Raw genomic sequence first — 25,239 nt, forward strand, 5'->3', positions numbered from 1 at the left:
AAGAATGATTACTGACTCAATAGTCAGTTCTATAAAAGCACTTGGCATGCTTACATTCATTTTACCAGGAACATGACTGACTGTGGCAAATGATATACTGAGAAGCCTCAGGTGAAGACCAATGATCTTCTGAGAATAAATATTTTTTTTTTGATTGAGAGGGACTAAGTATAGCAAAGGCTAATTTAAATGCTAAGTTCAAATTTAATGGTTAGAATGTCTGAAGTTAAAGGTTAGGCTAGTTTTTCCTTATTAATAGTAAGACTCATAGGTCTAAACTTCCACTTCAATGTGAACACTGTTTTCTGAAAGTGCACATGCCTCAATGGTATTAAACTTTACTTTGACATAATAAGACAGCTTGCCAAATGCAAATTATTAATTTAATGTTATTTCTCTAATGTATTTTTCAGTACTGATTTTAAAATTTTCTTTGTAAGATACAAGAAATAATTATGTAATACTTTTTTTTTGGTCAGTATTTTTTGTTAGGTATTTGCCCAACTTATGTGTGTGAACTTGCTCGTTCGAATTGATATGACTGATCAAAAAGGCATTTTAAAGTTTCATGTGCATGTATATAAACATTTATATATGCATATATATATGTATATATTTTTTATAGAATTCAAAAGCAGCAATTAAATGTTTAATAGCTTTAATAGATAGTGGTGGTATTTTAAAACAATAGAAAGCACTCCAGCTTCTCTAAATAAGCTTATGTTATTTTTAGTGCATGAAGGACCCAAATATATTGCATTTCTAAGTCACACACCACGGCTGTTTTCGGAAGAGATGCTTTAGTGGGGAACAAGATACTTTCCAGTGCTGCTCATCAACATGCCTAGTGTCCTGCAGCGTTAAGCGTTGGAGGTCTCAGTTTGGTCAGTGATATCATGGAAAATTCTGTGACAGCATTACCATAGGATCAAAACTCAAATACTTTTTTGATTGATTTTTCCTTGGATCATATTGCATTTGTTTTGGAAGCAAATCTGCTACCTAGGTATCATGAAGTCTGGAATACTAGTTGTTTCAATGTGTGAATATGAAGTGTCTTCATACGATAGCAGGTTTAATGAATCAAATGCTAGTTCTAAGCTAGTTATCAAAAGCTACTTTTGTATGCCCTGAACCAGCAATTCCTAAGTAGTAATAAAATTTTCTATTTATTCCAGGGTTTTAAGAAGATTCCCACTGAATCTGCTAAGCAAATTGATTCTGGACACTTCTGTCTGAGATTATGAAAGAAAAGGAAGAATGTGTGTGGATTTAAAATTACTGTATTTATCAAGTTGTGGAGTAAGAAGTACTGGGGAGATCGCTTTCTCTGTTGCTCATTGTAGATCTACTACAAATTGTTTCTGATGCAGCTGAGAAAAATGCAGACCCTTAAAAAGGAGCACGGACCTGTTGACACAAGTAGCAATGTGGACAAAATCATGGTACTTAAGTCTACCTTAGCAGAAGTGTCTGAAGAGTTGTCTACAAATGAAGATATACTACTTACTGAAGCAAGTAGTGGAAAAAGCAAATCTTCAGCTTGCCGGAGAAAGCGGGAGTTCATTCCAGATGAAAAGAAAGATGCTATGTATTGGGAGAAAAGGCGGAAAAATAACGAAGCTGCCAAAAGATCTCGTGAAAAACGACGACTGAATGATCTTGTCTTAGAGAACAAACTAATTGCACTGGGAGAAGAGAATGCCACTTTGAAGGCGGAGCTGCTTTCTTTGAAGCTAAAGTTTGGTTTAATTAGTTCTGCAGCCTATGCCCAAGAGATACAGAAACTCAGTAGCTCAACAACTGTGTACTTCCAAGACTATCAGAGTTCCAAATCAAATATTAACTCATTTGTAGATGAACATGAACCATCTATAGTTGGTAGCAGTTGTATTTCTGTCATTAAACATTCTCCTCAAAGCTCAATGTCTGATGTGTCTGAAACATCAACAGTAGAACACACCCAACCGAGTCGCATACAAAGCAACTGCAGAAGTCCTGAAAATAAGTTCCAGATTATAAAGCAAGAGCCCATGGAATTAGAGAGAGAACCAAGAGATGACAGAGGTTCATATAAAGCTTCCATGTATCCAAACTACATGGGAGCTACCTTTAATGTGTACTCACATTCTCCTCCTCTCCTGCAAGTTAATAGGTCCTCCAGTAATTCTCCGAGAACATCAGAAACTGATGATGGTGTAGTTGGAAAGTCATCTGATGGAGAAGATGAACAGCAGGTTCCTAAGGGTCCAATTCATTCCCCAGTTGAACATAAAAATGTTCATGCAACAGTTAAAGTTCCAGAAGTGAATTCTTCAGCTTTGCCTCACAAGCTTCGAATTAAAGCCAAAGCCATGCAAGTTAAAGTGGAAGCAATGGATAATGACTATGATGCAACACAGAAATTGTCGTTGCCCATTGACATGTCCTCAAAAAGACATTTTGAGCTGGAAAAACATGGTGCGCAGAATTTGGTGCATTCTTCTCACACTCCTTTCTCGGTTCAAGTGACTAACATCCAAGACTGGTCACTTAAACCAGAACTCTGGCATCAGAAGGAACTCAACGTTAAAATTCAGAGTGGTTGCAAAACTGGAGTTGTTGAAATAAAAGACAACATCTACAATGTCTCTGAGTCAGAGAACCTCTATTTGAAGCAGGGCATAGCAAATTTATCTGCAGAGGTTGCTTCACTTAAAAGACTTATAACCACACAAATCTCTGCATCGGACTCTGGTTAAGTTACTACTGAAAAAAGGCTTATTGTTTTAAAGGATGTCATTTGCAGTAGATCAATATGTTTTGTATGATGCTGAACTTTCACTGGACTTGTGATGTCATTTCACTGTAATGTTCACATAATGTCTGATTGGTGTCTTTTTGTGCACAAATTATTATGAAGACTAGGTTGTGTTATGATCACTATGCCTTGAGTATAGTCAAGTAGCCTGTACAAAGGCTGTATATAGTGAACTTTATTTTCTTTTTGTTCTTCTACTACAAAGCGTGCAAGTTACCAGTTACAATAAAATATTGGTGACAAACAGAGAACATCTACTCCAGTTCAGTTGATTTTATGAACTTGTAAATAAGTTGTTAATTAAAAACTGGTTTTTTTCTTACACTGTGCTCAACTTCACATACATTTTAGGGTTTTACAGCCTAACAACCAAATTACAATTTACAACATGTGTGATCCTTTTGGCCACCTTTTTCCTTAACACGTTTTTTAGAAGAGAAGTAAAGTGATTATTTATAAATGAAACAGTACCAATTTATAGCCTTAGCCTTCTTTAACTTATTTATTAGGAGAAGTTAACCAAAACCCATGCAAATTTTAACCCGATAACTAAGATCACCAACCTTTTTTTTTTCTCCTTCAATCTGAAACGAGACAGTAATGAGTTTCCTGAATATTTTAGTGTGAAAAACAATTTTTTTCAATATTATAACTTGGTGTTATAGGTGAAATTAGTTAAGTCAGATTTGTGCATCTGCAAAGTTTTCAAAGCCTTCCAGTGACAGGATTGGACAGCACCACCTTTGTCAAGGGGTGGCTTGTGTCTGCAAGGGGTGTTGTGTGCAGAGAAAGTCTGCCCCTCTTGCATGCCAGCATTCTTTCCACAGTAGACCGTGGGCCACCTGTAGATGAAGGATAAGGCTACTGGATCTGTAAACTCTGAGCTCAAGTAGGCAAATACTTACACAAAGGCTAGGCAATAGCAGTTGCAGAGTTAGAGGGGATCATCTGCTGTTTTAAGTTCCCAGTATGGGAAATATTGCAATTTGGTATGAAGTAAGTCTTGCCAGCAATTTGGCCTTGGTTTCAATGGCTTAGTTAACTGAACTGGAATACTCTGGCTTGCTAAAGGGCATTTTGCAAGAACTTCTCAAATGTAAAATAGAGAACTACGTGAAGAACTGCACAATCCAAATACTGCTAGCCCTTTTCAACTTCTGCAGATGACGAGTTCTTCACTTGATGACTGGACAGGGCTGTGGTGATCTTTGTCTTTCAGAACAGCCGTGGAACCATGGAGTCTAGAATTGCATCACATATCCTTGGTTTGGCTTACCAAAGTCTTTCATTTTAAAATTAAAAATAAATTCTAAATAGAGCATAGACTTGGCAGAGGTTCTTTTCATGACACTTCCCCCGTCTTTTAACATACTAAAAATCAGACTAACAAATAAGCTTTTTCTGAAAAAGCTTTTTATTGATTTCCATACTGTATAATGAATGGAACCTTTCCATAGGCTTAAAATACTAATTAACAAAATGATATGTAGGTATTGTTTTTTAAATTCATACTTGACTTGAGTGAGAGGAAGTTTGTCAATTTTTTGGGGATATGAAGAGGAGTCCATGTCACTCCTGATAGCTCTGAAGCTTGGTCCAGCAGTCAAGGCAATGGCAGAACTCCCTGATGTCAGTGAGGCCAGGATTTGATTCTGTGCCTTTTCAGGAGCTGATGATTCAGTTGTGTTCTGGGAGGACCTTCGCACAGAAATCACTGGTACTTTCTGAGCTTTTTTGAGCCTTCTAACTGCTGTGCTGTATTTGTGGCATTCAGAGTTAATAAACTGCTATTCTTTTTTCATGCCTTAATAATACAATAGACCCCATAGCTGGGCTCTGTATGTATTTGGTAATTAACATAGATGACATTTCAATGTTACTGAAAATAAGCTCAGGATTATTGCATGAAATGTAAACATTTGCATTGAATGATGGGGATATGAGACATGAGGCAGTGATTGCTACTGTCTCTTTGCTTGCTAAGTATCTTCTGTAAGCAACAATAAAATTCTTTAAATATTTTGCATATTATTTATCACATGTAATGTGTTCAAGGAGAGGACTTAAAAACTCTCGGTGTTGCCATCTGTGTAAGCCTAGATCTATTGGTTTTTTTTGTTTTTTTTTTCCATTTCTTGTTAGAATTGTTTGTCATAATGGAAGAATGTTGTCCTCTTTCTAGCTCATTATATATTTTGTGTATCTGTTTTGTGCAATTAATACTTAACAGTAATGATGTAGTTAATTTGTTGAAGGATGTCATTGCAAGAAAGTTATAGCATGGAGCTTAGGAGCACAATCAGATGTTATTTATACTCCCTTTATACCTTAGTGTTATGCTTCATTTGAAGAAAGAAATAAATAATTTGTCTTTTGTTCAAAACCAGTTCTAACTACAACATGCTTTTCTATTACGTTCATTGTCATAGTTCAACACAGGGGTGTTAGCTGAGCTGATGACTAATGTTCCCGTGCTGAAGTTACTGTTTCTGCAGCTAACATTTGGAATATCTTCCCCAGGCCTTTTAAAGTTACAAAAGACAGGAGTGTGGGTGGTACCTACAAAGCCCCGTTCTTGGCTGCAGTTGGCGAGCTCTGAGCAGCTCAGCTACACTAAATGGGTGTAGACGGCCTCCTCACCCAGAGGCTCTCACCCTCCTTGCCCATCTTTACCCTGCTTCCCTTTGGGACGTGGTATGGGAAGGATGGAGAGTCACACTGATGGGGGAAGGGAGAGAATGTAGTGGGACCCCCCTGCTTCAACCTTCAGCTGGTACATGGTTGTGTATGACCAGAGGGGCTGGGGAAGCTGTGCTCTTCCAACATGCTTTTCCTGCACTGCAGGAAAGAGAATCAGCCTCCATGAAAAGAATATACTTGGCTGGCCATCTAGTCATGGGACATCAGAGGGTTATTTTGAGCACAAAGTGGGCTTTAATCTCAGTGGGTATAAACTGGCATAACATCCTCTAACTTACTAAAACTCTTGAGAGCTCAGCAATTAACTGACAAACAACATAAAACATGGGAATCTTTCTCACGTGAGGGAACATGGATGACTAGAAAATATCTGAAAAATGACTAGCGTGTCTTTAACTGTGAATGTTAAGGAAGGCCACACACAGAAACAGTTAACTGAGAGACTTAGCAATATAAATTGACATTTTTATGGGAACACCTGAATTACCATGCTAGATTCATTTGGATACTCCCAAACCTTGCTTTTGGTAATTGTTACTGTGAAGGGCTTAATGAGAAGTTTTAAAAAAAGTCTGTCACAAATGGCTGATGATTAGCAAGGTAAGTTTTTTCCTAGTGACATTAACTGGTGGCTAATTAACACTGTGAAGTGTGAGTATCAGGTCTTTTATCAAAATTCCCTAATTAATTGTGTATAAACACAGTAGTGTAGCCTCATATTCTATCAACATCAATATTTTGAAAAACGTATATAGAGGTGAAATGTGGATATGCCCATACATGTGCTGAGCCCATACATTATGATTTTCTGAATACCTTTAAGTTTCTGCCTTCAGTAAAACTTATATATTAATGGGATACATTTAAATTTTATTAATGTTCTGTACCACCTCCTTATTCATGATAGGAGACAGGTTATTGACAATTCCTATTCTTCTCTCATTATTTCAGCTGTTTTCATTACAGCTCTAATGTCTACTTGAGCAGTTTATGAGGGCCAAAAACATTCCTGTGGAACTTAAATGTAAGATTGTGCAATAAGCACATTTCTGAAGTTTGATTAGAACGCCAACTTCTAAAAGTATTTTCTACTTGCTAGTACATAAATGTGGCGTTGAAAATCATGTACAATGAATTTAGCAGAAAACTCACAGAGAATTCAATTAACATGGCCTTTATTAAAACCATATTGTTTTAAAAATACTTACATAGTTTATTGCACAATACAAGCTTGGTAACTGCAAGAATACATTAAAAGAATTTTTAGTATTTCTTGCATAAGAACGAGTAGCACTTATTGTTCCACTATGGTGCCAAATCAAAAGTTAAAAACATTAGGCCAAATCCTAAGCCTTTTAACTCAGTGTTAAGTTCTAATTCTCTTAATTAAGTAGATTTTTTTCTGTGTGCAATAATGGACTTAAGATGAGTTAACATTACCAAGACAGAAGCTTTACAGTTCACTCCTGGCACAGAGTCCTACTGGCTTCCCTATCTCTAAGGCTAACTCCCTTGTGACCCAACAGTGGTGTATCAGTCACTTTATTCATATCACTGGAGTTGTAGGGAACTTATGTATGAAAGAAAAGGCAGCCAGATACTCAACTATTATTTATTCAATGACAGCTCTAAAAGGACTCGGTGAATTATGAGCAAAAGGTCAGAATAGAGGCATAGTGTTTATTTGCTTGAAAGAGAAAGTATCAGAAGACATTTGGTTTTAGGAGTCCAAAAAATATCTGGAATGCAGATATGACTTGACCAGCCATTACTTGTGCACCAATCCCAATTGTGGTAATTCCTTCTACTGTGGGCACTATGGAGCTCCACAGGGTTACAAACAGAAGTGCTCAGGAGGAACAAATGCAGGGCCTGCAACTCTGCCGTGATTTTATGTGAGTTTTAGTCTCCCGTAGGCAAGCATCCTTCCTGCTCCTGAAGGATGCATCTGAAAGGGATCCGATCCAAAAAACCTGCATCAGTGCAAAGGAAGTCCTGAGGAAGCTCTGTGGCTGTCTAATGCTACCAGCATTCAGATTACATGGTCTGTTTCTCCTCCACAGTCCCTCATTCCCCCTGCAAACTGATGCACAACTCAATGTGTCAGCCTATTTTTAGACTTTTCCATGCTGCTTGGATGCCTGGATGTGCAAATGCCTGAATGTGTGTCTAAGTTGACAACTTACACATGTACAAGAATCAGTCTACCCTGATGTCCACATATGCTGGCATCAGTATCTATTATACTTACATTTCTGAGACGTGACATTGAACAAGTTTCTAACAATTTAGACCTCCAGAAATTCTCTTGATTTTGGAATATAAATATACTGAGAACATATTGTGGTCCTTTCCATGGTAGTTGTGTTATACAACCCTGAAAGGTAGGATATTAATGGTTTGTATAATAATCAGAAAATATCAAAACATAATATCCTATCACATCAAATAGCTGAAAAGGTGATAAAATGCAATGAGGGCCATTGTAGCACAGTGTTCATTTCTCTGTGTTCTCAACACTATGCACAACAGTAGGCAACATGTGAACAAAGTGTTTAGTATTTAGTTCTCGTTCTCAAAAAAAGACGTAGTGACGTGTTTTAAAGGCTTTGTAGTTAAATGTGAACAAGCAAACATCAAAAATATTTGTGTAAGCAGAACTGTACTGGACAAGTGACAGTAACAGGCAACATATATGACCTGTCAGTATTTTATGGTGCTGAAAGGAATTGCTTATATTTTCTCATTTTCTGTAAGAATAATGACGTTACTTTAAGAAATTCAAATTTTAGCTTCTTTCATGAAATAATATTTATGTCACTGAAAATACAAAATTGGGAGAAAGGCAAGCAGTGCTTATTTGATGGTATAGGCGGGCAGTAGAATAGAATAAATCCAGTTGTCACAGTCCTACAATGATCACCTAGTCCCACTGCCCAAACACTTCAGGGCTGACCAGAAGTTAAAACCCATCATGAAAGGTATTGTCCAAAAGCCTCTTTTGAAGGCAGTGACAGACAGGGAACCTGTTTCAATGTCTGACCACACTCTTGGTATGAAAGTATTTTCTTAGGTCCAGCCTGAACCTCCCTGATGCAGCTGTGAACCATTCCCACATGTCCTGCAGCTGGATCCCATGCAGAAAAGATCAACACTTCCCTCTCCACTTCCCCTCCTCAGGAAGTTGTGGAGAGCAGTGAGGTCACTCCTCAGCCTCCTTCTCTCCAAACCAGACAAACACAAAGTCCTCTGTCACAGAGGAGTCCTCTCTAAGCTGAGCAGAAGAAATGCCAGCACCAAGACCGGATCTGGAAGAGCAGGAGTAAAGTCTGTGCTCGGGGGCCGCAGCACAGTCACCTTTCCCTGGCTGCTCACCAACCAACACGTGTGCTGGTGCCTGGTGGTGTCTGTCCCCAGGGGCAGGACTTTGCACTTACCCTGTTGGACACCTTGGGGCTCGTGCCTTGGTAGGGTACGGGCTAGAGTGATGCAGAGATCAACACCAAGTCGTGATTTGAGGCAGGAGGAGGGAATTGGCCGCTGCCACAGCAAGGCAGCACCAAACAGTGCAGGCTGTTAGGAGAGCAGACACTCGGGATGTGGGGGCAGAGGGTGATGAGCAGCCCAGGATAATGAATGGTGGGGCACAGGCTGTAACTGGAGACCCTTTACCTGGAAACCTCTGCCCTGGGACCAGCTACAGAAATGGGCCTGGAGCTGGGCAGCACTTGCCTTTAGAGAGAAAAATAAGGAGAGCAATACCACTGGCACTGCTCATAACATTGAGACTTTTTCTGAGTTTCCATGCATTTATTTTATTTGGATAGTTGGCTCTGGGGAGCCTGTCCTCTAGGATCCCCTGCTTTCTCCCATGTTGAGTCACAGACAGCACTTGGCTCACTCTGGAGGATCCTCTGCTGTCTTTCTTCCCTAGACAGAAGGCACAAGGGTGATTCCTTCTGCTCAGCACCCATCAGACCTCCTCCAGGCACTGAGTCCTCTTTGTGGTCCCAGAGAAGGCTGACAAACCAGAGGGGCTCAGGGCTTTAAAGCAAGGATGCTCTGTGGGGATGAGTCTGGTTCAACATGGAGCAGACAAGGCATTGGGACACCTCATAGCACACCTTGGTGCTTCTGGGAAAGGTATCAAAGGGATGAGGACAGGCTCGTGGAAGGGTGAGAGACAGTGGCATCTCCTGAAACTACAGAGGAGATAAGGAATCAAAACCAAAATTCCTGCAAGATTCATAAAGCACTGAAGTATGTTGCCTAGAGAGATTGTGGGATCTGTGAGCCTGGAGGTCTTCAGGATCTGAGTGGCCACAACCCAGTCACAAGCCCACAAAGGGATACTGGCTGAAGTCCTGGAAGAGAAAGCATTGACAGTGGGAAACACAGCAATGGTTTTCAAAGGACTAACAGTTTCCAGAAGGTTTTGACTTTCTGGTTTTATTTGGTTCAGCAACTTTCATAAATTTTTAATTAGGAGATAATAGGATAGTTCCAGTTGGCAAGGACACACAACACTCATTTAGTCCAATTGCCTGATCACAGCTGATCAACAGTTAAAGCCCATTATTAAAATTGTTGTCCAAATGCCTCCTAAGGCATTGTCAGGCGTGGGACATTGATCACCTCTCTAGGGAGGCTTTTCCAGTGTGCAACCACCCTCTTGGTAAGGAAATGCTTCTGAACATCAACAGGCCAGCTCTTCACCCAGCATGGCATGCACCTCTTCATCTCACAGCTGAACAACGTGTCCAGAAGGATGCTGTAAGGGACGGTATCAAAAGCATTATGAAAATCCAGAAAAGCAACACCCACCTCCTTCTCTTCACCTACCAGGCAGGTCACCTTATTGTAGAAACATCTTGGATTAACCAAACAGGGCTTTCCTTTTGTGAGCCCGTGCTGTGCCTGGTGCTTACACTTCCTTGAAATGCCTTTCATTACCACCCAGTAACATGTTCTCCATGATTTTTGCAGGTCCTGAGGTTAACTCTTAATTGCCTATAGAATAACTCATCAGTGCTGGTTATGACAGGTATGGAAGTGAGGTACAGTCTTTTGGTATACACATTAATCCACATTAATTTCTCTACCTGTAAATTTCACTGTAAATCCTAGTAACACAGTGATATATGGAAATCAAAAGGAATGCCTTGTGTCTGAGAGTCCTCTAGGGAACTTTCTATGTCTATACTGAGTACCTGGTACATATTTCACATAATGTTGATGCACTGGTCTCTCCACATACAAAAAGAAAAGAAAGTATGGCCTGTAGATGACATGCAGAGAGAAGAAAAACACTTCTGCAGTCTGAATTCTTTCTGCTTTGTCATGTCTCTCATCTTCTTAACAAGTGCAGGAGTATGACTGAGAGGAAAACTGCCCTTGTTAAAAAATGTTACAAACTTCTCACATTTATGTATTATGATTGTGCTTGATGTGATAAACAGTTAAGTAGCATGTCAGATTGTACAAAAAGTCAGCTGGCTCTCAGAAGATTATAAGTAGGATATCATACAATGATATCTACATGCAAGTCTCCTCTCCCTTTTTAATGTATAGACATCGTGTCTTCATAAAGTGACTGGAAACAGTCTTTTCTACTAAAAGTGCTTTGGAGTATATCAGGATTAAAATACGCTGCTGATGCTCCAGAGTGATTACCACATGTCCCCCAGTTGTTGGCTGAAATGTTTTTCTCTCCTGTCAGTTCCCACAAGCAGATCTCGGAAGGTTTCTGTCTGTACCAGTAGTGAAATACCTGAACCCGTTTCATTTTCCCATCCACTGCAGTTAGTTCAGATTCCAGTTGCTCAAATTTTTCACAAGTGGCTGAAGCTACCTCCTGAAACAAGGGTGATTAGTTCAGTCCCAGGAGCAACCCTTGACTAAAATCTCAGAATAGCTAAGACCAATTGTCTTGACTTCAGCATCCTTGCTCAGTTTGAAATGTGTGTTTCTTCAGCTACCTGCATTTTTATTGTCTTTATTGGCATCTCCTCAAAAAGGATTTATGTGTTCTAAGCATAAATGAGTAATCCTAGTTAAATTTAAAAATTAAAATATTTGCAGTTGACCTCCTTGTTTATTCCAGTTCTACAGGTTATATCTCTCAATATCAAGTTGAATATTATGGTGTGTTCGTGTATATGTGGAATGCTTTAAATCTATATTTTTTCCTGTGTAATCAGATAACCTCAATTCTACAACCTTACTGTTACTTTAATTTGGCATAAATTTTCTGGCAGTGTTGTATCACCTGAATTTACACCAGATTAAAGAAAAGGGACCCAGCCTTCCACATGGTCTCATTTTGGTAGAATCTGTTTGTGATATAATAGGAGTGTTGGAAATGGGGAGAATGTGAAAAGGCAAAGCAACAACAGTGTATTCCTCATCGTGTAACTGCAGTTTGATGGCTTGGGCCATATTTGTTATCTATTATACAAGTCTTTCTTCACAGAATGTGGTGTAATAACTGGCTTTTAGTACTATTTTCTTGGATTGTCTGCCTCAACTTTGACAGAAGTATTTTCCACCACATCTTTGAAAATGCTTGGCTCCAAAAATTGTTATTTAATTCTTTTGTAGTTACTTCACAGAAAAAAACCACTTGAATCCTTTAGAATGGAAAGCAAAACGTGCTCCTTAAGAGAGGCAGGTACTCCTTAGAGAGGTACTCAAGCGTTTGGACACAAGGCAATTCGGTTTTTTTTAGAAGACTGCATATATGCAACTTTTTTTTACTCACCCTTTTTCCAAGTGTCCCTCATTCAGCTGAAGCTGCAGTCCTAAAATATCCACAGGGCAGTTGATTGCATATGGCAAGTCGTGGTGCTCCTGAGGTGCAGCAGACTCTCTCATTGGAATTTCGGTCAGGACCATTCGTGGTCATTAAAGCACTTAGGTAAAGGAAAAAAGAAATAAAACTACAGGCGCCAATAGCTTTTATTTAAATTAAAGGATGACGAGGAGTCCAAGGGCAGTCTGCAATTCAGTAAAAAGATTACTAAATCTGAGATATGAAAAGAGGGACAGGTTACTGGAATAGGAGATGTTTTTCTTGGAAATGATACAGTGTATGTGTTTGCCTATCTGTCTATTTATAACATGAAACATGACCCATGAACATTTTTCCTGTGCAACATATTAAGTGTTGCACGGCTTTTCAATACATAGGTAGTACATTCAAAAGCTGCCTTTGTGTGCTGACCCAGTTTTCTCTCAAAACTTGTCAAAACCCCTTAGGTAACTAATGACAATTACTAAACAGGTTTGTTGTTATATCAGGTTTTGAACCTGAGTTGAAAAGAAAATGTTTTGCGTTGAGTGAGTAATTTTCATAACACTGAAAGTGCACTTCTGTAGCACTCCAAGCTATTTTTTCACAGTTCAATGCAGAAGCAGCGTCTGTTCAAAACTTTTGCTAAATTTATGTCTTAGTACATTTCTGAAGCATTCACTAGAGAAATGAGAGCTCTTCTGTTCTTGTCTGTGACCATTTTGCCACTCAAAGGTTATGGGAAAGAACACTAAAATGCGGTAAAGAGCAACAGAATTTGCAGTGAAATCAAAAGAATTTCCCTCAGCGTAGCTGATTAAGTACAGCATCAGGCAGAAAGTTAAGTAAACATACAGTCATAGTAAAAAAATCCTGCACTGGGGGAAAGACTCCTTTGGTTCTTCTTATAAAAAGAATTGCTAGATGGTAAGTCTAATTCTCTCAAGAACTTTGTCGCAAACTTTTGGAGCTCAACATTTGGAGCTTATCCTGTCAAGTAGAAAGTACAATAACATGCGGCATGAGAGAAACATTTCGGTTTGTATGACAAATGTCACTTGAAAATGGGCTTGGCTTTTAATTTAGAACATTGTAAACACACCCAGGAGAAACTAGTTTTGATCATTTGCCAAATATTGCACAAGTATTTAGACTAATAAATAGCCTTCTATAACAGGAAGTGTACTGTATATTTTATGTGTTCCCACAATTTTTAAGAGAAAGTCTCATCCCTTCTGTTTCACAGATGTTTATAGGGGAAAAAACCCCAACCTTAACTAGATAAAATAATGTGTTATTATCAAAAAAGCATTTCAACCATCAGCTAAAGATTTTGGGAACATTAAGAGTACATTATAAACAAGAATACATTTTAATTAGAAGATTTTCTCGCTGATTAGTCCTTCAGACCCCAGGTTAAAGTCATGCCTTACTGAATAAAATAAGATGTATAGTTAAGAAAATAATCATAGGGTTCATCATCTCATTATTTTGCTTGTGTAAACTACAAAGTAAGGCATATTCCAGCTGTAAGAAAAACCAACAGGCCTAATTTCCATGCCGTTATTACATCATGTGGGTCTCGGATCTACGAATGTACACTGCACACTGTGTCCTGCCTCATCGTGCTGCTGTTACCAAGGATATGAGATGGATGTAGAGCTAAGGGTTTTGTTTTCTAAAGTTTGCACTGGACTCTCCCTTTTGTATCCAAAATGTCTCAGGAAGGAAGCAAGCCCAAACAACCTCTAAGCCTTTTAGGCACGACAAAAGCTCCCTTACTTCTGCTCCCTCTCCATTTGTCTTGAAGGGCTGAAGAAGCAAAAGTTAACTCCAGACATAAGAAGAATAGTTCTGGTAACCATCCAAACAAATTGTGGGGAGGGGCAGGAGGATGTGGGAGTGTGTGGTACATGTTAGATCAAGGAATGCATGGTTGTCTTTATTTGGGTTTTCACAGGACAAAGATGTTCTGTAGGTAACAGAGGTAACTTCGACTAAATTCTGCAGAAATTTCGTGTGACTTTGGGGAAGTTACAGAACAGTGCACAGACTGCTTGGCAATCTCCTGGAATGTGTTAGTAATAAAGTTTTGGTTCAGACAGTGAAGTATGCAGTAGTGAAAGACTCTTTTAAAATTTGATTCTAACCAATGAGTTTGAGGATGCTGAGAGTGCAAAGCAAAGTGTCTCATAGACCATGATGTGACAGCTGAAGATTTTTATAAAGAGATAGAGCAATGCAGCATAAAATCAGGAAACCAGGAAAATAAAAAAAAAAAAAAAAAAAGGAAAAAGCAGAAATCAGGACGAAAATTCGAAGAAGTAGAAGGTGTAGGAGAACTGGCAAAGAAGTGATACTGAGACACAAATGTAGGAAGGGAACACTTTGCTTAATGATGGGTTTCACTGTCACCAGACATAAGCAAAACACAGAGAAGGTGGAAACTAGGTTAGTTATGTGAGCACACATGGAGGTCTGAGGTAGAAAATGAGCGAGATACGTGGACAGGAACAACAACATATATGCACATCAGCACTGTAAGGCTGAGAAGGGAATTGCTGCTCTGTTACAAGACAAAAAGGAGGAAATAGTGATAGGTAATGCACACAAAACTCAAAGGGTTAATATTTTTGGAATAGTATTCTCTAACAAAGTCAAAGTCAAGCTTGAGGCCAAGACAATGCCTGTAGAGGACAGCATAAGAATACTTCAGTGATATGGATGCTTTCAAATTGGCAGTGACCAAAGAATTTCACCTTTGGGTTCATGCAAATTCAAAATAAGTACTGATGAGATTCTTGCTCAAACAATCATCTGAAGATATCTCAGATACTGCAACAGCTATTTTTGAGAAATGGGGGGAAACAATCTTTTTTTTTCAAACACTAGAAAGTTAGTGAGGAAACAGGTGAGAATAAACAGGAGTTCATCACCAATACATTAATCTGTTTTACTCTACCACAGTGCCTGTTGGCCATGGGGCAGGGAAGAATAAATAGATGTTATATATCTTGACTACTGTAAGAGTCTTTTTTCTCACACGACAGATGCACAGTAGGCCATGGGGGTGTGATCAACATGAAATTGCTACAACAGGGAAGCATGAGCAGTCATCTGAAAATAGTTCATGGTGAATTCCCATATTTCAACCTAAACAAAAGGTGGAACAAGTGGGATTTTGTGGTAGCCTGCACCTAGTTTCATCTGTTAAATATTTTCAGTAAAACTACGAAACTCTAATAACGTGCTTACTGAGTTTGCAGACAATCTGGGGCTGAAAGAGACTGTCCTCGAAGTGGAAGACAGGTTCAAGATCCAAAACAGTGTTGGCAAAATTGGATGTGCAAGCGAACGGATGATACTCAAGAGTAAACACAAGATACTACATTCAGACAAGAATGTTCAATTGCTCAAATGCACAATGTGCAGCAACTGGCTCACAACAGGCCTCCGTGGGGGTTGCCTGTGACTTGTAATGGATTACCAGTTGATCATGAGTTAACAAGGTCATGATGTTGGGAAGAAAGCATACTGGGACATGTAAACAGGAGAACAGTTTAAAAGATGCTGATAGAAATTGTGCATTGTTATGGCTTTGGGTGTTTTCAGTTTTGGACACTGCCCTCTTGAAGAACAAAAAAGTAAAATCTACATGAATAGAGAGAACCCAGAACGGGGCCATGAAAAGGGCCTACAAGGAAAACCTGGGAAAACTGAGGTTAATTATCCTAAAAAAAGAAAAGACTAACGAATAATACAGAGGAGATGCTTCATGTAAACAAAAAGTTGCTGCAAAGATTAAGGTAACTGTTGTCTGTTCAAGCAGGTTAAGATGAGAAGTAACAGACTTCAACAAAAGCAAGACATGTTAGAACTGCTCACTGAGGAAAACTCACAGAAAGGCTTGAAAAGCACTGGACCAGATCACTTGTGAAGGCTGTGAAGTCTCCATTGCTGGACATTTTTAAGATAAGGATCTGTTGGGACGTTAGTTTTTTGAGAAAGGGGACTATTGTTGAAGTCCTTCAGACATACCTTTTTGCAGTTCAGTCATCTGTCTTGGCCCTAGTTTCCATTTCCTTAACAATCCTCCTCTGCCTCAGGAACTGTGTGTAAAAATTAATTAGTGTTTGCAAATGTACTTTGGAATAGTGCTGAACAGTCTTGAGCACAGTAAAATAATCAATGTTTAGATAATTGTCAAGGGACTCATGCAGTTATCTATAGCTATGCAAACCTTGTGCCCCTATTTAGGAAAACACATAGCTGTGTGTGGATTTGCCAATGCCAGCAATGCCATAGACTCACAGAATCATTGAATATCTGAAGCTGGAAGTGACACATAAGGATCAAAGAGTCCAACTCCCTGCTCCTTGCAGGACTTCATGTGACTGAAATATATATAGTAGTGGAGATGTCACAGAAGTCACTGATGGGTGAAAAAAGGAATCACATTCTCAGTCCTTACTAAAAGGAGGCAAGATGGTTGTATTATTGACTGGTTTTCGTTAGAAGTTAGTGTTTTACTCTTATCCCCATCTCCAGTTTATCAAATCTTTTCTTTGTTGCAACATTACAAATAAAAGCTTACAGAGTGAAGTTCAATATAACTGGAAGACATTCTTTATTTTTATAACATGTAAAAATACATACAGAACCATTATGATTTGCTCTGGGTCTGACTTCAGCCACTACTGAAAATTTACTGTTCCCTTATAATACATGAAAATGTCAAATAGTAGTTTAGCTATCTCTGCTCCTGAGTGCTTTTTGAATTAGGGTTCTATTTCAGAAATATGCATTTATTATAATCACACTTTTGGAAAGGATTATTTAATGTATAAATTATTTTCATTATATTTTAGGGTTGCTATCACATCGTGATCTGTATCTGTTTCCTACTCAATTAAACACTTCCTCACCTCACCAATTCCTTTTTGAAATGTCAAATCATTGCTACTATTATTTTATTGCACAGCACTAAGAATGGTACTGGTAAGAAGATCCAATCTGTTGAAAAAGCTTGAGTTCATTGGATGAAAATTTGAATACAGATCTAAGAGGGAATTTTAGTTAAAAAATGCAGATAAACAGGAAAGTGTGATATTTCATATTTATAATGTGAAAAATGTGTACAGTTCAGCAAAGATGACTGTGAAATATTAGCTAGGCTGTTGTAGGAAAAATATATATTAATCACTTTGGAAAATATAATTCTGAAGACAAGGTATTTGTAATTCCTTTGAGTGGACAGTATTTTATTTTTTTTCTGAGCCTTTTCCTTACTTTGATTTCAAATAATGACACTGGAGTTGGAAAAATCAAGCTAAGCCCCATCTACCATCAATGCAAAAGGATATTCACTATTTTTCTAGGCTAACCTAAAAATTGTCAAATTATTGGATTTTTCAGTTCATACTGTAGTAGTTCCCTGAGTTATTTCCATTGAGATGGATGAGGTTTTTTCCTGATACAATTTAAACACAAGTTTTCTCTTTCTGACTGTGCCATGTACCACCCTAAACACAGATCTGCCTAGATGCAGTATCTCTCCTTGCCAGTTTTATGTCACCCCTTTTCAGTCACCTTACCTTTTAAGGAGCATGGGTTTCTCAGAGCAAGGAACTTAAATTTTCTAAAAATAAGACCTTTTCGTGTACTCAGAATAAAGCAGCTAAAATCCACAGTCATTTCCAAATGCAGGGGATTGGAATTGCAATGTGTCTTTCAAGTAAGACAGTTTATGAGCAAAAGCATCTCAAATAGCACAAAGGCAGAGAAGGCAGAAGAAATGCAGAATTCAGATTAAAATGATACACAAGAAATGAAGGAAATCTTTTTTACAGGGTGAAGTAAAGTGAAATTCTGCCCCTAATGTAGTCAAAAGGGGTATAGCCATTGAGTTCAGTGGTACCAGGATTATATTTTGTTGATATCTTGAAACATATGCAATACTTTAAACTTCATCTTTAGAAACTGTGGAGGTCTTTACTATTTTTTCATAGAGTTGAATGAATAAAAATATTGTCTTGTATGAATTGCCCAACAACAATTTCAGCTGTCTGATTTAATTTAAAGCCTCAAATTAATAAATCTACAGTGTTTTGTAGTAAAAATTTCCAATGTACATAGAAACTGAAAACACATATTTTCTGTTTTGTAAGTTTAAAGATGGATCTTCTCTTCAACCTCCCCCAGTTGTTTTGTTGTTGTCTGCCAAGCCTTGTAAAAAGAATTACTTTCTTTGGAAATCTTTGGCAACTCCTACATATATAAAATAAAATAATTCAGTAGCATTATAGCCTAACAAAAATTGTAGCCAGCAATGTTAAGGCATAGCTTGGGAATTGAATCTGAACATGCTATGAAACCATTTAAGGGAAGAAAGCATTAGCAAATGCATGTAATTTTGCTTGTGTAATTTGTCATTAGGAGAAAAACAAATATGTAGGTCAGAGGTGAAAGTTCACTTCTACAAAATGTCCTTTCCTGTATTTTTAGCACTCACTAGTAGGGAAAATTGCAGTTCTTACAATCTCTTCTGGAATTTTCCTGGCAGAGGGTGACAAAGTGCCGTCCTCTTCGTAGTAAGGAGTCTTGCAGTGAGATTGGGGTTGTTGAGATCAAACTGGGTTTGTTTCTTTCCATTTGACCTCATGAAAACTCTGTTACCTGTGATTCCTGTATACAAGATCTCCTTGGAGAGGGCAAACAAGATCACTGAGAAATTACCCAAGAAATTTTACAAGCCATTGATGACTGACAAGCCCAGTGCCCCAAACAATTAATTGATCTTACACCTTATTGCCTGAAAACTTTTATAAGGTGGGTTTGGACAACACAAATTGAGAGTCTGAGTGGGTTTCCTAATTCTATCCCCTCCATCCTTGATGTCTCTCATAGGTGGGTGGCTATGCCACCTCAAAGCAAAAGATTTTTCCACATTTATCCCTAAGCTCAGGCAGCTTTTCCTTGTAAGGACATGACCTGATGCTAACAGGTCATACAGTGGTATTCATGTTATTTATGAGAATCTTGCACAGCTTGAATGAATAACCTGTTACTTTAGAGCATCTCATTGCTCCACTCAGGAGAAAAAAAGCAACAGTGTATAAAGACAGTTCTTTGTGTTGGTTCTTCTATAGAAAACGTAGCTTTAAAGGTGTTTTCAAACAGATTGGAAAAAAAATTGACAGATATTCGCACAGATTTAATTCCTGCTATGACACTGCCTCAATATCACCACTTTTATCCAAGACATACCTGTGTTTTCATATGGCTTATTTCTAAACCGTAGGCCCTCCAAGATGGAAATACTGCAGCTTAGCCTCTTTGCAAGACTTTTGACAAAAAGGTGGCAAGTCAGCAAAAGGTACATCCTGGGCATTCCAGTGATGTCACTGGCAAGGTGTAGTGCTCCGTAACAAGACATGGAGATGACACATAAGCCTAGCTGGCACATCTTTCAATACAATAAATTTGCCTCCAAGGCAAATCCTAGAAATTACTGGGCTGTTCCAGTTTAATCTGGGACAAAGCTGGAGTCAGGTATTCACCACAGCAAATCTTAGTCTGGATGCTGCATCTGTTACAATTGTAAACTGTTTTATGATGTGGACAGGGGGACAGACGTAGGCAGCATCTGACTATAACATGAGATAGTTTTCTGCTTTTGCCTTTCAAATATGGAAAAGAAACTGTGTGTCTGGATGAACAGCTCTGTGCCAAAGCCAACCTCCAAGCAGTCAAATGTCTTTCATCTATTCTACATCCCACACACTTGTAAATTTAATGAAGTGCTGACTGAAAGAAGTTTATTCCCGGCTTCCAATTATATACTAATAAGCCAAGCTTAGGTAGCATAAATGCTTATTAGGGAGATGGAATATGTTAGCTATTAGCAATCTCAGGCTTCCCAACTTTACAACATTGCCAATAGTTCTTTACAGTGGGACCCTCTATTGACTCCAGTGGGTTTTGGATTGGGGTCTCAATTGTGCAGCTTTTGCTAATACAGGCTAAGTATTCAAATACTACACAAAACAAGTAACAAGAAGTGGTTATAAATTTATATTGTACAATAACCTAACCCAGAGATAGAACAGAGGATAACAGTATATCTATTCCTCTTTCCTAGATCTCCCAGGTCACACGTAAATGGTGGTCCTCCACCTATTCAGGTCCTGTTGCACATTTCAACTATTTCTGGGCCCCAAGTCTAGGCAATATCTGGGCATTTGTACCTCTACTAGAAAAGGGACAGAACAGAAAGGGTCTACAGTATTCATCTCCACCTGCATCTCTTATGAGGTCCTCCTGTATGTATTAATCAGTTTTCTTAGACTTTCTTAAAGTGAATTTTACTGCTGAATTCTTCAAAAAGTGAGCCGGGCATCATGATAGAGAGCATTTCAACACCCAAATTTTAAGACACCTAGTCGCTCTGCTGTAGTCTACAGGCTTTTGGAAACTCCACAAGAAAAGGTAGACACCTTAAGACTGGGATATCCAAAAAGCAATGTAAGCAGCAAACAATCTAAGCTAGCCAATAGGGAAATACTGAGGAAAACAGTATATTTTTAAAATTTTATCCTATTCACAAGGCTGTTTAGCCCTATTATGAAGAAAGAAATTGCTTTGCTACTTACTGGGATTTGCACAAAAATGTATTCAGAAGGTTGCAGCAACTCTTTAAATTTTTTTATTTCAAAATTGCTGCCTCCAAATTGTTATCAACTATCTGTTTCTTACCTTTGCTGCTAGTTTTCTATTAGTAACAATGAAGCAGCTGGTTACATTCTATGCTGGGAATGGGAAAGTAGTTCATTTGGTGCCACTGAGCATCTTACAAGTGAACTTTTACTGGAAGACATACTGTATCTGACAGGTTTGACAGACCACATAATACAGCCAGTAAGAAGTTTTCAGCCAACTCATGTAATTGAAGTCTTAGATACAGTATAATGACCAAAAAGATGCAAAATCAGAAAAATGTCACTTTGTGAACATGCCAACATTAATTTGAATAAATTTTTAAGTGGCATTTCAATTAACTTCTCCAGTAATGAATAAAGAGTGTGTGTGTACCAACTCTTAATTAAAACTTATTTATTTTCCAATTTTTTACATTAAGAAACCTACTCATTTCACTTCTTGGTCACTACTGTGTCAATTTTGTTTTGGGATATGTGATAGTTCCAGGTGTAAATGTTTAGAGTGCTTGGTTTTATGATACACTTATGTATGTGTTTTACCTACAATTCTAAAAACATCACTCTGTATTTGAAAGAGAAATTTCCTACAATAGACTTAAGCAATACATCACCTTACTCTTTGTATATCCCTCTTTGTATATCCCTGTGTACTTTTGCCGTTTAGCTTGTTACCTAAGCTTTGCTATTCGAACAATGATTTTCTTTTTCTCTAGCCTCATTTTTTTTTTAAATATTTGAGTGTGTCATGAAGTTCTAACTGAATTTGTGACATCGGTAATTTCCATGGCAACAAACAGATGCTTTAAACATAGGATTATGATGAATTGAACACAGGATTGAGTGAAAAAAAAGACCATGGCCAAGCAAGATTTCGTTAGAACTCAATGGTGTTCTGTTAAAAGGGTGGAGAAAGGAATATAAACGATGAATACACTTCCAGTTCTTAACATCACAGTTCTACATGATTGTCCATACATTGTGGTTATTTATTTCAGATGTTCATAATATTTGATGTAACCTTTGTGGAATTCAGACATTGCCAAAAGTTTCAGACATATTCATTAGTCTTGTTCTTGTGTGCTCTCATCACCTCTGAAAAATCATGCTTAAAACACTCCAGGCTGAACTCTGAAAAGCTGGAACACGGGCAACTGTTGGGAAATATGGCTGTAGATTAATTTGTCTTAGTAAGTTTATGTTAAAAAATGCCATACATTTAACACATTAAGAGTCAAAACCCCACTTCTTTTAAATAATATTTTTAGTCCAGCACCAATTTATGTAATGAGAAAGAACGGTCTGTTTTCTTTAAACGATATTCCTTTCAGCTAAATTCTGTTATTATGAAGTGTCTTGAGCATAATGCAGACATACATATGGATGAGGGCATCTGTTGGGTCAAATTCCTGCTCTGTCTTTTCCAGGCTAAAGGGCTATTGGTTGCATACAAAAGCCTCATTCCAGGGTCAAAGCAGACCTCAGTGGTTCCATCGTGCTCCCACCTCATGTTACAGTGTGTACCTCAGCTGAAGCTACACTGACAAGGCTCAGAGACGCTGTGGTGGTGCCAAATCCACAACGGCAACTGCAGAAGTTTTATTCTGTAGTCAAGCTACAGTATCCTCTGTTTCTGCCCAGTGGCTGCAGGAAGGATCATCAGTTCTAGTCCTTCTCTGCTCAAGATGCATGAAGCCAAAAAAGCATGGCATGTCTCCTGTGGGTGTCTTTGGCAGAGGGTGCTGGATCAGGTAGTAGAAAGATGCCAGGGACACTCCATATCTCCACTGCAAGAAATATCATTCTTGAGGTCATAATTAGAGCGTGATTAATACATGGACATGAGAACTTTCCCAATATACTTAATTGTATTAAATATGTATTCAAATGTGCACAGTTTACTAGCTCTTATGGACATCTTGGGAATTTCTTTCACTAAGTAGTTATAAAATACTGTTTGGGAAGATGGAAGCACCCAATTCTTTTTCATATTTTTAGTTTTCCACCTATTGGTAGATGGCATATGCCACAGGAAAACGACATGTTTGAAAGACTGCAATGAAGAGGTAAACAACATTCTTGGTTTTTTTTTTCAGGTATACTGTTGAAACAGCATATATGCTGCAAAGTTATGGGCCATCTCTGAAGTAGAAGGCTGTAGGCAATATTATTTTAACATTCTGGCTTAGTCTTGGAAATTTGGTTTATGTTTTTTTAAGCTTTCCACTTTATTGAGGTGCTTAGACACAGAAAACTTTTTTTTTTAATTATTTTTGCCAGCAGCTGTCAGGGCTGAGAAGACAGGATATATTATGTTCTGCTTACCAGGTAAAACATAATTCACCAGGCTTAAGGCAACTGCAACATAGTTTTACCTTCCAAACAAAGCAACATACACAAAAAGATGCTATCTAGAAAGAAAATGTTAACTATGACTGCAGATGTTTGGGTTTTTTTTTTTAAGACATATTTTCTTTAATTGATGTTTAATTTTCACAAATTGTAAAACCTGATTCCTAAGTGAGATCCTATTTTTAAGGACCTACAAAAACCTTTCCATTAGGAATGCCAAGAAATTAGAAATCTGAAAATTGCTGTGTTGGAAATAGCCGTTCTCTGGTATTGGTGAATATCTCTGTATGTCTGACCAGGCACCTAAATGCATTCTAGCCACTTAGTACATATTTTTCTTTTATTTCCATGTACCAATTGCTAGGTTCATTGTTCTTGATCTTAAGAATTCTGCTTTTGTACATAGACAAATAATTTACACTGGGATGATTAAGCAGAAATAAGGCTATGATGAATCCATTTTGACAAAATAGAGTCCCTAGTTTATGTAGTTTTCCAACTCATCTGTTCTTGAATCCATGTGAGATGCAAAGACTGTGATTATTTAACCTTCTACTCTGCACTGAAAATTCAGGTCTTAAGGTCATGCAGATTCATGACATTAGAAGATTTCTTATATAGGACTGACTAAGCCTTCACTGAAAATGCTTATTCAGATTATCAGAGTATCTTAATTGCATCAGCATGTAAAGAGTGAAGAATGCACAAAAATTTAGCTAAGGTTAGCATGTAAAAGTTAACCTAGTCTAATAGAACAGAAGGTCAAAAAAAGGTTCCAGGGTTTTCTCCATATGATGTGAAAACCAATATGAGGCAACAATGTGAATGCATATTGCATTCTTAGAAAGAATGCAATATATTCGGCAGAATTCTGCACAACATGCTATTAATCATAAAAGACTAAAAGGGAAAAGTAATCAACATAAATATGTTTTACATCATAACAGCTTACAATTTTTCTTCAGAGTGATTTGTGCCTAATGCATCATATTTTTCAAACAGTAACTGTGCAATTGATCTTCTTAAAAAATGCTGCGATTTTTAACGAGAAGTATAAACAATACCTTCAATTTCATGTAATATCTACACTACATTGACTGTAAGCTTAGTTTTGTGTATAGACAAAAAAAACCCAGACCCCCTACCCCCCAAAAAAATTTTTAAAAAATTAACTGAACAGAAGGGAAATGGAATTATGCCATTCAGAAATGTAATATACACCTTAACTCCTGGCTCGCTCATGGAGAGTAATGGAGTTGCAACTGACAAAAACAGGCTATGAAATTCTGTTGATTTTTCTGTTACATTTTATTACTTGAGCATAAAATATCAGACTTCTATTAGCTCCTCCTGGGGACCTGGAGTTCATGACAAATGTATCGTGTTCAAATAAAGCAGAGCTTCTTCGTAAGATCCTCTCACTAGAAAACTCATCATGTGTGGACAGTAGCATTAAAATATTTTTCATCTCCTGATTGTAACAGTGACTGAAATTTTTAATTTGTTTTGTTGAGAGTTCTGTTGAAATGTCCTTTATTACTTTAATGAAAAAACCTTTTAAACAAAATATTATTGAGATGAATTTCCCCTTTATTTCACCAAATGCTTGTTTAGCTGAAAACCCCGCTCTGCATGTAGATACTGTTTTTATGATGATAGTAATTCTTTGTTCCTTAATGCTTCCTTCTGTGGGCTAATATGTAGTTCTACTTCATCCTTCCAGATAGCATGGATTTGACAGGCTGTTTTTACTGCCTCCTTAGCAGCAGCCCCTCTGCAGCAGCCTTTTACCACACATAAAGGCACCCTGATAAAACTGGCAAATCCATTTTCTACTAGAATTTCATATCAACTACTTTAAATCAAATGCCAGGTCCATTAGT

At 37.9% G+C, this 25,239-nt stretch overlaps 1 protein-coding gene across 1 annotated transcript; it reads left to right on the forward strand.

Moving 5' to 3' along the window:
• Nucleotides 1–1,037: 1,037 nt before the first annotated feature.
• NFIL3 (nuclear factor, interleukin 3 regulated) lies at nucleotides 1,038–5,186 on the forward strand. Its single transcript, XM_027653000.1, has one exon. It carries the CDS (start codon nucleotides 1,368–1,370, stop codon nucleotides 2,739–2,741), a length of 1,374 nt encoding a protein of 457 aa, XP_027508801.1. The 5' UTR covers nucleotides 1,038–1,367; the 3' UTR covers nucleotides 2,742–5,186.
• The last annotated feature ends 20,053 nt before the right edge of the window (nucleotides 5,187–25,239 follow it).

This window comes from Corapipo altera, unplaced genomic scaffold, assembly GCF_003945725.1.
Source record: "Corapipo altera isolate COAL_440 unplaced genomic scaffold, ASM394572v1 61305, whole genome shotgun sequence".
Lineage (NCBI taxonomy): Eukaryota > Metazoa > Chordata > Aves > Passeriformes > Pipridae > Corapipo > Corapipo altera.